This window comes from Oncorhynchus masou, chromosome 22, assembly GCF_036934945.1.
Source record: "Oncorhynchus masou masou isolate Uvic2021 chromosome 22, UVic_Omas_1.1, whole genome shotgun sequence".
Lineage (NCBI taxonomy): Eukaryota > Metazoa > Chordata > Actinopteri > Salmoniformes > Salmonidae > Oncorhynchus > Oncorhynchus masou.
In genome coordinates, this window is record NC_088233.1 from 48924089 (window position 1) to 48939497 (window position 15409).

The 15409-nt window shown below is 43.1% G+C and overlaps 1 protein-coding gene across 4 annotated transcripts in view; it reads left to right on the top strand.

Annotated features, from left to right (window-relative positions):
• LOC135509629 (lactadherin-like) overlaps positions 1-15153 on the top strand; it is a 47049-nt gene extending 31896 nt beyond the window's left edge. The window contains exons 4-10 of one of the 4 annotated variants that reach the window (XM_064930434.1): positions 3002-3115; positions 4081-4262; positions 4918-5091; positions 5415-5559; positions 7972-8174; positions 11514-11669; positions 12026-15153. In XM_064930434.1, coding sequence (XP_064786506.1) covers positions 3002-3115; positions 4081-4262; positions 4918-5091; positions 5415-5559; positions 7972-8174; positions 11514-11669; positions 12026-12169 — 1118 coding nt within the window. In that variant the 3' untranslated portion in view covers positions 12170-15153. The remainder of the gene's footprint in view (positions 1-3001; positions 3116-4080; positions 4263-4917; positions 5092-5414; positions 5560-7971; positions 8175-11513; positions 11670-12025) is intronic. The other 3 variants (XM_064930432.1, XM_064930431.1, XM_064930433.1) reach the window with 3 other exon arrangements.
• The last annotated feature ends 256 nt before the right edge of the window (positions 15154-15409 follow it).

Consider the following 15409-nt stretch of genomic DNA (forward strand, 5'->3'; position numbering starts at 1 on the left):
GCTGCTCTGTACCATCACTCATTCATATATCTTTATGTACATATTCTTTATCCCCTTACCCTTGTGTGTATAAGACAGTAGTTTTGGAATTGTTAGTTAGATTACTTGTTGGTTATTACTGCATTGTCGGGACTAGAAGCACAAGCATTTCGCCACACTCGCATTAACATCTGCTAACCATGTGTATGTGACAAATAAAATTTGATTTGATTTGATTTAACAGGACAAATCTGAGGGGTCACGTGCCCCTTAGGGGCATGACGCCTCTGTGTACACCTCATGCCGCTAGCGCTGCCTACTAGCTCAGATGCTCAGGCTGTGTCGTGTACTCTGTCACATGCAACGCTGCCAGATGACCTTGCTCTGCATTGATCTATCTGGGTCACGTTACAAACAATGACAATTAGATCCGTATTGGTTTTTGCTTCGTGCACAAACAAAGCCTGAGTATTGATGATCCTGTGTGCGCTCATCCACTCAATAGCTTCAATCTTTTCATATGTCTATACCGGGACCATACATCTATCTATACAATTGGCACACTGCTAGCTGAAATCCATACCAGGACATGTGAGAGAGTTACAGTATGGTGTTTTATTGATAAAATAAGTTCTTACCATAGATTTTTGCTGTGTATCATTTTGAACTAGAGGTAAAAAAAATAAAAAACATTTATGACTGAGACAAAAACAACTCGGTCCCTGTGTCCTGCTGTGACCCGTTACTCCAGTTGGCCCTTGGCCTCCTGTGACCTGTTGCTCCAGTTGGTCCTTGGCCTCCAACCTCCTTCACACACCACGTCACTCTGGAGCACTAGATGTCCCAGGATGGGTAGTGTCCCAGGGCTATTGTCCTCCCTCCCTCCTTCCTCCTCAGGCTACCTTCTCTATCTCACTCCCCCTCTCTCCAAGTATGGCAGATTACAGCGTCTGTATGGCTCTTGAGGTAACCAGCATGGTCTACGGTAGTGGTATTCAAACTTTTTCATTGGGGAACCCATTATTATTATATTTTTATTTATTTCTGGGCACCCCATTTCTTTCCCAAGAATTTCTTGCGGTCTCACCCCAAATCTAATGACACAAGCTTAAAATCGTTACGTTTAGATTTTTACATCAACAAATAACTTTCAATTCCAATGAATACATTTACTTCATAAAATTGTATTTTTCAAATGATCTTTCGTAATGTTGAGTTGACCCACAACAGCCTCAATTCATTGGGTATTGGACTCTACAAGGTGTTGAAAGCATTCCACAGGGATACTGACCCATGTTGACTTCAATGCTTCCCACAGATGTCAAGTTGGCTGGATCTCCTTTGGGTGGTGGGCCATTCTTGATACACACAGAAAACTGTTGAGTGTGAAAAACCCAGCAGCATTGCAGTTCTTGACACACTCAAACCGTTGCGCCTGGCACCTACTACCATACCCCATTAAATCTTTTGTCTTGCACATTCACCCTCTGAATGACACACATACACAATTCATGTCTCAATTGTCTCCAGGCTTAAAAATCCTTCTTTAACCTGTTTCTTCCCCTTTATCAAAACTGATTGAAGTGACATCAATAAAGGATCATAGCTTTCGCCTGGTCAAACTGTAATGGAAAGAGCTGAGCCAATTGTGCGCGGCCTACGGGACTCCCAATCACAGCCGGTTGTGATGCAGCCTGGAATCGAACCAGGGTGTCTGTAGTGACGTCTCAAGCAGTGCCTTAGACCGCTGCGCCACTCGGGAGCCCATGAGTCTCTCTGTGTGTGTCCCTATGTCCTCTTGCTAAGGTGTGAAGTCTGTCAAGAGAGAATATGGTGTTGCCCTTAAATACTGCGAAGCCATATGCTCCTCCGTAACAGTATAGGAATAGGCCTACACCACACAAAATACCTTGAGACTGTAAGAGGGCTTGAAGGAGCTTTCGGCTTTTTAGAAACAGCAGCTGTAGTTGTGCAAATCTCGGATTGAGCTTTAAGTCCAAGGTGCTTAAGCTTTTGACTCATTCCTGCTGATTTAGTGTGTGTGTGTGTGTGTGTGTGTGTGTGTGTGTGTGTGTGTGTGTGTGTGTGTGTGTGTGTGTGTGTGTGTGTGTGTGTGTTACGACCAGGGCTTTGAGTGTGTCCTGATGCGTCCTGGTTTGGAAAAACCCTAGGACCTAGTTATGAGACTGTGTGTGTGTGTACTAGTATTCTGTATTATGAGTAATTGTGTGTGTGTTTGTGACTTTGTGAGTGTGTCTCTTGAGAAGTAACATTAATCTCAGAGCAGGATGCCCTGTGGGCTTTAGGAAGAGGGTGCCGGGTTTATATACATCATTGGTGCCTCCCTAGTGGGCGACTGACTGCCTGCCTGGCCCTGAGCACAGAATCACACTAATCACACTTTTCACTGACAACAAGTGAGATTTGGGTCATATTCTACAAAAAATATGGTAAACAGTAAACACAGTCAATCTAGGGCAGTGTTCAAAGGAAGTTTAGTCATGCCTTCAAATCTTGTGGGCGAAAGATTAAAAAGTTTGTTCTGATGCATGCTGTCCTCTGAAAGCGCTGCCAGTTGCCAAGCACCCTCTCTCTAAAAAAACACACCGCACGTCCAGCGTATAGCATTGAAAAGTGCCCCATCTAGGGGTAGTTCAAAGTTTCAGATAATTGGGCCACACAACAGCTCATCTGAGCCATTGCGTTGCTGCTGTCTTACTAATAGCTTTATCACATAGTCAAAAGCCAAACATAGATGAAGGGGGGGGGGGGGACTTTAGGAGGTAAGTCAAAAAATGACTTAATCTGAAAACCGTATGAAACGTCAGTTAATCATCCAGTTTAAGCATGTACATATTTCCCGATTCAGTTTGGGGCCTGTGCTAAAAAAAAGCACCTCAAGAGTAGGTGGGCTGATTTTTTTAGGATCCGATCACCCCTGTCCATATCATCTTATCAATCATTGTTCTGTTCTGTTGATTGTAGGCCAGTGACTGATAATAGCCATCATTTCTCTCAATAGATGTGAATGACTGTGTCGGCCAGCCGTGCAAGAACGGTGGCTCCTGCAGGGACCTAAATGGAGACTTCAACTGCCGCTGTCCGTCCCCCTACGTGGGCAAGCACTGCCAACTGCGTGAGCACCAGTCACACACACACATACACGCGCACACACACACACACACTGGCTCTCTATTAGCCTTAGTCCCCCATGATATTGTTAAGTGCAATAAAAGACATTAGGCTGAATGTGATAAAAAAAATCATAATGTAACCAAATTAAAGGCCCAGTGCAGTCAAAAATGTGATGTTCCTGTGTTGTGTGTGTGTGTATATATATGTACACTATGAGGTTAAACTAATACTGTGAAATTGTGAAAATGGTGATAATGTCCTTTTTTAGTGTAAGAGCTGTTTGAAATTTCAGCCTGTGGAGGGAGTTTTCACCTTCCTGGTGACATCACCAGGCAGTAAATTAGTTAATAGACCAATAAGAAAGATCCAAACCTCTGCCAATAACAGCTAGTCTTCAGTTTTCCCCTCCCGCTCAGACCACTCACAGACAGTCCTAGCTAGGGATGCAATGGGACGGTATGTTACTGGAAACATACATAATTTGGTTACTTTGAAGGATTTTATGTAATCTATCATAAGACATCTAGTTACCCTTTTGGGTACGTCAGGTTATCACAGGTGTCTGTAATAATCTCTGGCCCTCAGTGTATGGCCTTTCAAATATATTAAATAATGAATTAAGATGATTTTAAAATAAAAACTACAATGACAAAGCTGTAAAACATTATCCTAAATATAAACCATACATTTAGTGAATCCCATTGGTGTTTATTATGAGGTTTTCAGCATGAATATTCCTTTTCCTTATATCTTAATGTTTTCATATCAAACTGTTGGCAGTTGTCAAAAAAGTCAATAGATTTGTGGGGCACGTATGTGTACTAATGTGAAATAATAAACCAGACTAACTTCACCACAGTTTTGACCTGCTCGATTCTTCTTCATTGCTTCACTCCCTCAACCGCTAGGTTCTGTCTCTGTCTGTCCTGTTTGTGTTTTTGTGACCTATGTCTGTCTGTCCCTCAGGCTGTATCTCTCTGTTGGGCATGGAGGGCGGAGGCATTGCAGAGTCTCAGATCTCGGCCTCGTCGGTGCACTACGGCATCCTGGGCCTGCAGCGCTGGGGGCCCGAGCTGGCCCGTCTCCACAATAAAGGCCTGGTAAACGCCTGGACCTCTGCCTCCCATGATAGGAACCCCTGGATTGAGGTCAGTACAGTTTGACAGGCTGGCTCCAACACCACTGTCTGGCTCGTGTTCTCTAGGCACCAAATGGAAGAAAACTGACTGAAACCAGGAGAGGCCACATGGACTTGTCTAATGAGAACAGCTCTTTTTTAGTATAGCAAAACAATTCTGGTGTTCCTAATGACCACGACCCTAATCTACTCTAGAAAGGATATCTCCATAGTAAAGTGGCTTCCACTCCCTCGTCTGCACTGATCTGAAAACATCATCATGGGGATAGGTGAAAGCAATATATTGTGTCTACCTACAAGGCAATAACATTCCCCTGTCTGGTTATTTCATATCAGTGCAGATGAAAGACGGGCAACAAGGAGATGCTTTAATTCTGACACAATTTAAAATGTGTTTGATTCTTGGAGGCTCTGCTCATTGCATGGATGCAATGCCGTGCTTCTACACCTGCATTGCTTGCTGTTTGGGGTTTTAGGCTGGGTTTCAGCTGATGTAAGAGGGGCTTTATAAATACATTTGATTGATTGATGTTATTGCTATGGACCTTGTAACCACGTTTTTTTTGTCATTCCCCTCCATGTGCAGCAAAAGTCCATGACTACGGGACCAAATGTCCACTATTATATGGCAATAAATTTGAAACAATGCGTTGTCGTTTGTGCAGATTAACATGCAGAGGAAGATGCGTTTCACGGGCATCGTGACGCAGGGCGCCAGCCGCATGGGGTCAGCAGAGTTCATCAAGGCCTTCAAAGTGGCGTCGAGTCTGGACGGGAGGACCTACACCGTGTACCGCCTGGATGGGCAGAAGAAGGACAATGTGAGTGAACACGCACAGGTGCGCACACACAACCATACACACCCTCTCAGATGTACACACAGACATATTATCATTATGGCTGTTGTAGAATTTGCACCCTCTTCACTGTGTAGTGTGCTTTTCTTTGTTCTATTTTGGGAATAGTGTGCCATTTCCATGGAAATGAATGAAAGGCATTGATTGGTTGGTGGTGGTGAAGTATACTGTTTACTGTTTGATTCACATGGGGCCTGTTTTGTAAAGCTCAGGTGAAATTCAAGTAATGCATTTTGACATCACTCCCTCAAGTCATTATTTCGTAACAATTTTCAATCTTTTCTTCATTTCTTCTATTTCTCCAGGTGTTTGTGGGGAACGTGGACAACGACAGCACCAAGACCAACCTGTTTGACCCTCCCATCATTGGCCAGTACTTCCGCATCATCCCTGTGGTCTGTCGCAAGGCCTGCACCCTGCGCATGGAACTGGTGGGCTGTGAGCTCAATGGTAAACACACACACACACAAAAACACATGTCTAGTTGCACGCACGCACGCACACACACACACACACACACACACACACACACTGATAACAACGTCAACAAACTGCATTGGGTTTGCTTTTCAGTGTGTGTCAGATGGTTACATCATACAGAATGTTTTTGGTTTTACCAGAAGGTTTTTGGTTTAGGTCTGACTGAAAGTGTTTCAGTAGTGTTACTGAATGGGGTGGGTGGGGCTAACGTTTAGAAAAATTACTTTTCAAAACCATATGGACATTTTTTGCAGTGTAAATATTGGCAATGAGACCTATCATGTAAATGACTCAAATGTGTTGGGATTGTAACAAAAGAATAATATGCAAGTCACATTCATCATCACAGCCTTGTTCCCATGCCAGTATAACGGGATGGATATTTTGGAGTGCCTTTTATGTTTTCTCTGGTGTAACAACTTTCTGTACAAAGTTTCTGCACTTTCTATTTGCTGTATAATGATGCCATGAGTTCTCGCCAACACACTGGTGTTGTTTCATTTAATTAAGGGAAACTGATCTGTGTGTGTGTGTGTTTTTTTAAAAGTGATCCGCAATGTCCATCTGTGACTGTCTGTCAGAGCATGCTATGCCAGTTTATGCTTGGTTATGGTCTTTGCACCGCACATACATGCATGTTACACAAAGCATCCTGCAATACAAACACGCTTGGGCACCTGACACGCATGCTAGTGCTACTGTAGGCTCGCATGTTCACAGTACTACTCAACGATGCTCAGCCCAACTACAAGCATGCTGCGGCGTTCATCGCTCTCGCTCTTTCTCCACCGTTATCGTTAGAGCCGTAGATGAACGTACTTCGGCCAACTCCGTTTGAGTTGAGATGTATCATTTGAACGGCTGACATTTTGCCACCAAAAACCCCAAGGCAATTGCATTCTCATTCTGCATGCAATTGCACTCTGTTTACATACTTGGAACACACATTTTTATGTCATCTCCACAAAGTGTTTTGTGCCATCATGGAAGATAAGTTGTCTAAATTCCCTATGGCTGTATAGCTGAACCAGGGTTTTCATTGACCGGACATTTGAGAAATTTACCGGATCCATATGTATTGGGTGTATAACCTGATTAGAGCGTCTACCCACAGTGTTCAGAATGACAGAAATCCCATTTCGATTATGGTAATTCATCTTAACGGAACATGCTAAGTCGAGGCTGCAACAAAGTGCTCCATTGCCAAATTCCGATGCAGACTATGAAGACGTGTTACAATAACGGTCCACGTTTTACTTTTCCTCAGTCAACAAGATGAGTAACGAACAGCAAAATCACAAGCCTATGTCAATTTACTATCTATCCCGCATTGTAGAAAATGTTACCTATTTTATTGGTCAGCTTCTCAATAAAGAAATATCCTATTCAAAACAGACTTTCGGACAGTTGTGGGACTGGCTACATACATTTTATTTTTAAAGAATGAGTCTGATGCAACAGATCAGAACTTTTAGCTTAAAATGTTGATAAACTATATTATTTATTCACATTTATAAGCAATGCGCGTAGGCCGTCATTGTAGATAAGAATTTGTTCTTAACTGACTTGCCTAGTTAAATAAAGGTTAAATTAAAAATGTGTCAAAAAAGTAGGCTACTCGTGAATGTTCGTTCCATAATACAATTAGCATGAAAACACCATTTGTCAAAAGTGCATCACACATGTGAGCAGTTTCATGTGACATGAAAATATCTATTAGAAATGTTGAAAGCGGAGAGAGATCTAAAGATGCAAATATGACTAGGATTGTGCCTTTGGCTACTGGACAATGAAAACGTTTTTTATTTAAAACCAATAGAACATAAGAGAAAGAGGCTACTGGTTTCAATGGCATATGGAAGGAAGTCTATAAAGTAATTGCCTCCACGGATATGGTTGTTTTTTGGCTTGCTACTTTGAAGCAAGGTAAGACATGCCTCATAATATTTAGTAAAACGTTCAGGCTTCGAACAATTTAAATATGTTTTCAAAATGCATACTGCCTCCAGCTCATAGCAAAGTGGTGTGTGACGTGCTGATAAACCTGTTTTCTGTTGCCTATGCATTTGAATGGCAAATGGGTAGCGCGCATCAATTACCAGTTGGGAAATAAAAATAGTAGCTCTTTTTAACTGTGGCCATCAACTGTTATTGGCTTTTCACATTTTCTTTACTTCCAAAACCCTAACAGAAACCCTAATCTGTACCGCATGACTACAGGCTGTCACTACTCACTCCACCTCCCACAACTCTGGTCATCATGCATGTGCTTTCCCTGTGCTGCTCACTGACTGGCTGGCTTGGGCCTTGCTTCTCTGTCTGTCCCTTGTCTATCATACTTCTCTCTCTCTTTCCCTCCCGGTGCTCGTCGTCTCACTTCAGTGTATTCAAACACGGCAGGTTGCTCTGAGCCCATGGGCATGAAGTCACGCCTGCTCTCCGACCGCCAGATCTCGGCCTCAAGTGTCCACCGCACCTGGGGAATTGAGGCGTTCACCTGGCAGTCCCACTACGCCCGGCTGGACAAGCAGGGCAAGACCAACGCCTGGACAGCGGCCACCACCAACCGCTCCGAGTGGTTGCAGGTAACTGCAGGAGGTTCAGAGGGAACTGTAGGAAGTGATGTGGTGTGGGTGTTGGACACTTGGTGGTCTGTAGCTGAGGGAGATACAGTTGAAGTCGGAAGTTTACATACACTTAGGTTGGAGTCATGAAAACTCGTCAAACACTCCACAAATGTCTTGTTTTAAAGAACGATAGTTCTGGCAAGTCTGTTAGGACATCTACTTTGTGCATGACACAAGTCATTTTTCCAACAATTGTTTACAGACAGATTATTTCACTTATAATTCCCTGTATCACAATTCCAGTGGGTCAGAAGTTTACATACACGAAGTTGACTATGCCTTTAGACAGCTTGGAAAATTCCAGAAAATTATGTCATGGTTTTAGATTTGAGTCAATTGGAGGTGCACCTGTGGATGTATTTCAAGGCCTACCTCCAAACTCAGCGCCTCTTTGCTTGACATCATAGGAAAATCAAAGGAAATCAGCCCCCAAAAATTGGAGACCTCCACAAGTGTGGTTCATCCTTGGGAGCAATTTCCAAACGCCTGAAGGTACCACGTTCATCTGTACAAACAATAGTATGCAAGTGTAAACACCATGGGACCCCACAGCCGTCATACCGCTCAGGAAGGAGACGTGTTCTGTCTCCTAGAGATGCATGTGCTTTGGTGAGAAAAGTGTAAATCAATCCCAGACAGCAAAGGACCTTGTGAAGATGCTGGAGGTAACCGGTACAAAAGTGTATATATATACTGCTCAAAAAAATAAAGGGAACACTAAAATAACACATCCTAGATCTGAATGAATGAAACATTCTTATTAAATACTTTTTTCTTTACATAGTTGAATGTGCTGACAACAAAATCACACAAATTATCAATGGAAATCAAATTTATCAACCCGTGGAGGTCTGGATTTGGAGTCACACTCAAAATTAAAGTAGAAAATCACACTACAGGCTGATCCAACGTTGATCTAATGTCCTTAAAACAAGTCAAAATGAGGCTCAGTAGTGTGTGTGGCCTCCACGTGCCTGTATGACCTCCCTACAACGCCTGGGCATGCTCCCGATGAGGTGGCGGATGGTCTCCTGAGGGATCTCTTCCCAGACCTGGACTAAAGCATCCTCCAACTCCTGGACAGTCTGTGGTGCAACGTGGCGTTGGTGGATGGAGCGAGGCATGATGTCCCAGATGTGCTCAATTGGATTCAGGTCTGGGGAACGGGCGGGCCAGTCCATAGCATCCATGCCTTCCTCTTGCAGGAACTGCTGACACACTCCAGCCACATAAGGTCTAGCATTGTCTTGCATTAGGAGGAACCCAGGGTCAACCGCACCAGCATATGGTCTCACAAGGGGTCTGAGGATCTCATCTCGGTACCTAATGGCAGTCAGGCTACCTCTGGCGAGCACATGGAGGGCTGTGCGGCCCCCCAAAGAAATGCCACCCCACACCATGACTGACCCACCGCCAAACCGGTCATGCTGAAGGATGTTGCAGGCAGCAGAACGTTCTCCACGGCGTCTCCAGACTGTCACGTCTGTCACGTGTTCAGTTTGAACCTGCTTTAATCTTTGAAGAGCACAGGGCGCCAGTGGCAATTTGCCAATCTTGGTGTTCTCTGGCAAATGAAAAACATCCTGCACGGTGTTGGGCTGTAAGCACAACTCCCACCTGTGGACGTCGGGCCCTCATACCACCCTCATGGAGTCTGTTTCTGACCGTTTGAGCAGACACATGCACATTTGTGGCCTGCTGGAGGTCATTTTGCAGGGCTCTGGCAGTGCTCCTCCTTGCACAAAGGCGGAGGTAGCGGTCCTGCTGCTGGGTTGTTGCCCTCCTACGGCCTCCTCCACGTCTCCTGATGTACTGGCCTGTCTCCTGGTAGCTCCTCCATGCTCTGGACACTACGCTGACAGACACAGCAAACCTGAACCACAGCTCACATTGATGTGCCATCCTGGATGAGCTGCACTACCTGAGCCACTTGTGTGGGTTGTAGACTCCGTCTCATGCTACCACTAGAGTGAAAGCACCACCAGCATTCAAAAGTGACCAAAACATCAGCCAGGAAGCATAGGAACTGAGAAGTGGTCTGTGGTCCCCACCTGCAGAACCACTCCTTTATTGGGGGTGTCTTGCTAATTGCCTATAATTTCCACCTGTTGTCTATTCCATTTGCACAACAGCATGTGACATTTATTGTAAATCAGTGTTGTTTCCTAAGTGGACAGTTTGATTTCACACAAGTGTGATTGACTTGGAGTTACATTGTGTTGTTTAATTGTTCCCTTTATTTTTTGAGCAGTGTATATATGCACAGTAAAACGAGTCCTATATCGACATAACCTGAAAGACCACTCAGCAAAGAAGAAGCCACTGCTCCAAAACCACCATAAAAATCCAGACTACAGTATGGGGACAAAGATTGTACTTTTTTGGAGAAATCTCCTCTGGTCTAACTTTTTGGCCATAATGACCATCGTTATGTTTGGAGGGAAAAGGGGGAGGCTTGCAAGCCGAAGAACACCATACCAACCATGGCAGCATCATGTTGTGGGGGTGCTTTGCTGCATGAGAGACTGGTGCACTTCACAAAATAGGTGGCATCATGAGGGAGGAAAATTATGTGGATATATTGAAGCAACATCTCAAGACATCAGTCAGGAAGTTAAAGCTTGGTCGCAAATGGGTCTTCCAAATGGACAATGACCCCAAGCATACTTCCAAAGTTGTGGCAAAATGGCTTAAGGACAACAAAGTCAAGGTATTGGAGTGGCCATCATGAAGCCCTGACCTCAATCCTATAGAACATTTGTGGGCAGAACTGAAAAAGTGTGTGTGAGCAAGGAGGCCTACAAACCTGACTCAGTTACACCAGCTCTGTCAGGAGGAATGGGACAAAATTCACCCAACTTATTGTGGAAGGCTACCCAAAACGTTTGACCCAAGTTCAACAGTTTAAAGGCAATGCTACCGTTTGGCTAAGGTGTATGTAAACTTCCGACTTCAACTCTAGGTTAGAGTTGGTGCTGGTGAAAGTTCTGGAAGATTCTCTCTGAAAGTTTACTTTACCGACAAATTACTGACAATGTTGTTTTGAACTCAATTTATTTGGGTAAGCCTAAGATGTTCCAATGACATTGTTCTTATTTTTCATGGCATAACAGTGTGGTGGGAGATGTAGTGGGGGATGCAGACAAATAAGGGCACAGATAAGAAAGTGGCAGACACACAGTGGGCTCAAACCCCCGTTGCCAGGAGGATTTGTAGTCTGGAGTCGGCAACTTTGCCACTAGACCAGAGTCCGGCACTGAACCGTGCTTGTTCTGACAATTCCTTCTTCTGTAACAGGTGGACCTGGAGTCCCCCAAGAGGATCACAGGCATCATTACCCAGGGGGCCAAGGACTTTGGGGCAGTCCAGTTTGTTTCTGCCTTCAAGGTGGCCTACAGCGACGACGGCCAGTCCTGGAGCATAGTCAAGGACGACGTCACCAGCACAGACAAGGTAGGTGGCAAAAATCTGTCTCTCCAAAGTAGTGTGTTCTCTTAGGGTGTTCTTAAAGGGGTGTTCCACCCAAAATACAACCTAACATGGTTTCTACACTAACCTATGTATTTTGAGTGGAACATCCATTTAAAGGGAGCCAAGCATGAATGTGTGCCTGCCTACAAATAATAGACCAAATTGAATTACTTTGTTGATATTAAATATAGGTGTTATTGAGTCAGCGGTTAAAATGCAAAGTCAATATGTCATAGATTTAATGATGACCTTTATATTGTATGATAGATGTTCAGTGTCTCTTGCCCTAACTAGCACCCATCAGTTCTGTGCTTGTGATTTGGCTCCCCAACTTCCAGATCTTCCCGGGTAACAGCGACAACAACGTCCACAAAAAGAATGTGTTTGAGCCTCCCTTCTATGCCCGATTGGTCCGCATCCTGCCTTGGGCATGGCACGAGCGCATCACCTTGCGAATGGAGTTGTTGGGCTGCGATGAGTAGCCCCGTCCCCGGCCAAATCCCCTCCACTTTCCCTGCCCTTCCTCCTCTTTCTCCTCCTTTCCAAAACCTCCTGAGCCACGCCTGCACTGCCTTGCTCACACCCATAGAGGGCAGCAAAACACCACGCCACCACCACAACGACTGGAGAAGGTACAAAATTGACCCTAACCATTGATCTAGGGTCAGATAATGGTTACCACTGATCTAGCCCACCTAATGGTTACGGTAGGATTAGGTAGGGGTAATCTGATCCTAGGTTGGGTGCTGAAGGTCAACTTGTACGTCGAGCGCACAGACTACTGCTGTGTCAGCCGGAACTACATGGACTCTGAACCTGTCCTTCCTAGATCAGGGCCTTATTCAGAGTTTTAGAGTAGGAGTGCTGATCTAGGATCCGGTTCCCCCTCTTATTAATAATTATTATTTAGAGGCAAAACTGATCCTAGATCAGCACTGCTACTGTGAGACGCTTTATGAATCTGGGCACAGAAGACTGAACCCGAGACCCATCGCTAGTGATGTACAATACAGTAGTAGCTAACTTGGCTGACATGTTTTTCCAACTGGGAATTTTCACCTGACCATCCAGAGACACTGAAGTGCGTAGTAGTATTATCGAACACCCTCGTGTAGTCTTATCGCCTAGCCGTTTCCTTGATTCTGCAGTGCTCTGGAAGAGATGTTTTTGCGGGAGTTCTTGTTTGTGTTTTATTTTGTTGGGCTTCTTAACCAGAGAAAGACCCGTCATGTGACTATAGGATTTATAAGATTGATTTGTATTTTTTGAAAAAGAAAAGGTATACCAAATGAATTTCACTTTGTTGACAAATTGATGGTGTTGGTTGACTAGTTGTGAATGCATTATGATTTATTAGCCATGTTTTTACTAAATGCAGTTTTTCAAATAAATAGCAGACCTAACAAAAAAATAGAAAGCATGTATAAAAAGCTGGAGAGAGACTCTTATTCTGTAATCCCAAAATAGTTCAATGCAATTTTAGTTTATAATTCTTTGCTAAAGTGTATGTAAAAGTGCAGTAATACTCCTACAGTATGTGGTGTTGTTCTATAACTCAATCTGCTCTGATTGTGATCCTTTCATTAATGCACTGTGAGTTGTGACGTCAATGTAATGCATTTATTACTAATTGACTAATATTATGAAGTGACATAGAAAATAGGGGGTTAGCAAGTTGATGATGCTGCCAGATGTCTTTTTGAGATTAAGGCAGATCAATTCTAGCCTGATCCCAGAGATGTTTGTGCTGTCTTGACAAACACGATCATAGGCGTTGGCTAGATGGCACAGCAGATCTGGAACCAGGCATATTTTCATATTATATGTGCTACTAATGTTGTTATAACCGTTATGATACACAGCTCAACTTAATATGATTTTGTTTTCCCCCCTTTCAAAAGGCACTTTCAGGGTCAAATCTGTATAATTGTTTTCTTGAGGTAAATGTGTGGAAACTCAAAGTTTTCTCCATTAAAGAAATAAAGTACTGATGTTGACAGACATATACAAGTAACTGCCGAAATAAAGGAAACACTTGAGTAAATGAGGGATACAAATGATATTGAAAGCAGGTGCTTGCACACAGGTGTGGTTCCTAAGTTAATTAAGCAATGAACATCCTAGCATGCGTAGGATCGTGTATAAAACTGCCTCATTGCTTAATAATTATGTTGCCTACCATGGCTAGAAGAAGAGATCTCAGGGACTTTGAAAGAGGGGTCTCAAAGGAGCGTAGGGTGTTTAAAGGGTGTCTGTCTCAGTCACCAGATCTCAACCCAACACTTATGGGAGATTCTGGAGTGGCGCCTGAGACAGCGTTTTCCACCATCAACCAAACACCAAATGACGGAATTTCTCGTGGAGGAATCACATCCCTTCAATTTGCTCCATTATTAATTTTATTTGAGTTCCAGACACTTGTAGAATCTATGCCAAGGCACATTGAAGCTGTTCTGGTGGCTCGTAGAGGCCCGACGCCATATTAAGACACTTTATGTTGGTGTTTCCTTTATTTTGACACTTACCTGAAGATTGAGTGTTTGAGAACAAAGCGTTTTAATACTATGAATCTGTCATGTCACTGCATAGGAGAGCAGTTATATGGCTTCCATAAGTTATCAAGGGGCAGTTTTAGATTTTTGACATGATAGCAACCAAAAAAACACATTTCTGCCAGTTAGTTTTTTTTCTGAGCTGGTTATCCTACCTAATGTAAATACTTTTTGTAAAAATGTGTTCCTTGAAGTTGTAATATGTAAATGTTTTGCAGCAGACCAATCAAATGCCATCCATTTATCACAAGAGGACCAAATTGATGCGTAGAATTCAAAGTCTGTGGCCACACTGATAAGATGGAAAAGAAAAATCTAATTTAAAAATGATTTCTATGGTTGCACTGAACGTAAGACGTGACATGGCAATCTGCATATTGCTCCTAGGTCATAGCTAGCATTGTCAAGCTCCCCCCATGAATTATGAATTACGGGTGTGTGCAATAAGAAGATAGTTTTTGATTTGAATGAATATTAATATGAACAGCTGGAAAACATCGGCGATAGATATCCTCTTTTAAATGCATGTGAATAACGATGCATTTGCAAGGCTATGGAAAGGATTGTGGTGTCAAAGACTGTAATATATTTATGATCTTTGTAGACTGTTCCAAAATAGTTATTATCTGATGTCTGCATGCATTGTATTGACTATACTTTTTTTTTAGATCCAACATAGACATTTTGATTATATTGTTTTCTCTGTACATTTTTCTGATTCGTTCATCAGACTCTAGTTATTCCCGTTCTTTCATTTTCCACAATGTCCTGGTTTTATATGATTCATAAAAAAAATATATACAATTGATGTGTTTTTATGCGATATTATTAATATTGATCAGTTCTTGTTTTCTGTGTTTCTTAAAAGAATTCCCTTAACTCTCAAGACATAAACAATAAAGGATTTAACATCAGACAGCTTGTATATTGTGCAGTAGCGAACCTGCTTTCAATTTCACCATCTCCATTTCACCTGCATTGGGTTAAAGGTGCAATCTGAGATATTTGCAGGCATTTTTGGTCATTCATATGGCCTGAACAAATCCCAGATTGTATATTTTACCCGACAGTAACATGAATCCATTAGGCTTGAATTAATTTCAGACATTTTCACTTCAAAGGGAGAGGATGTAAAGGGCAGGAATCTTTGGGTCCATTTGCCTGTTTAGC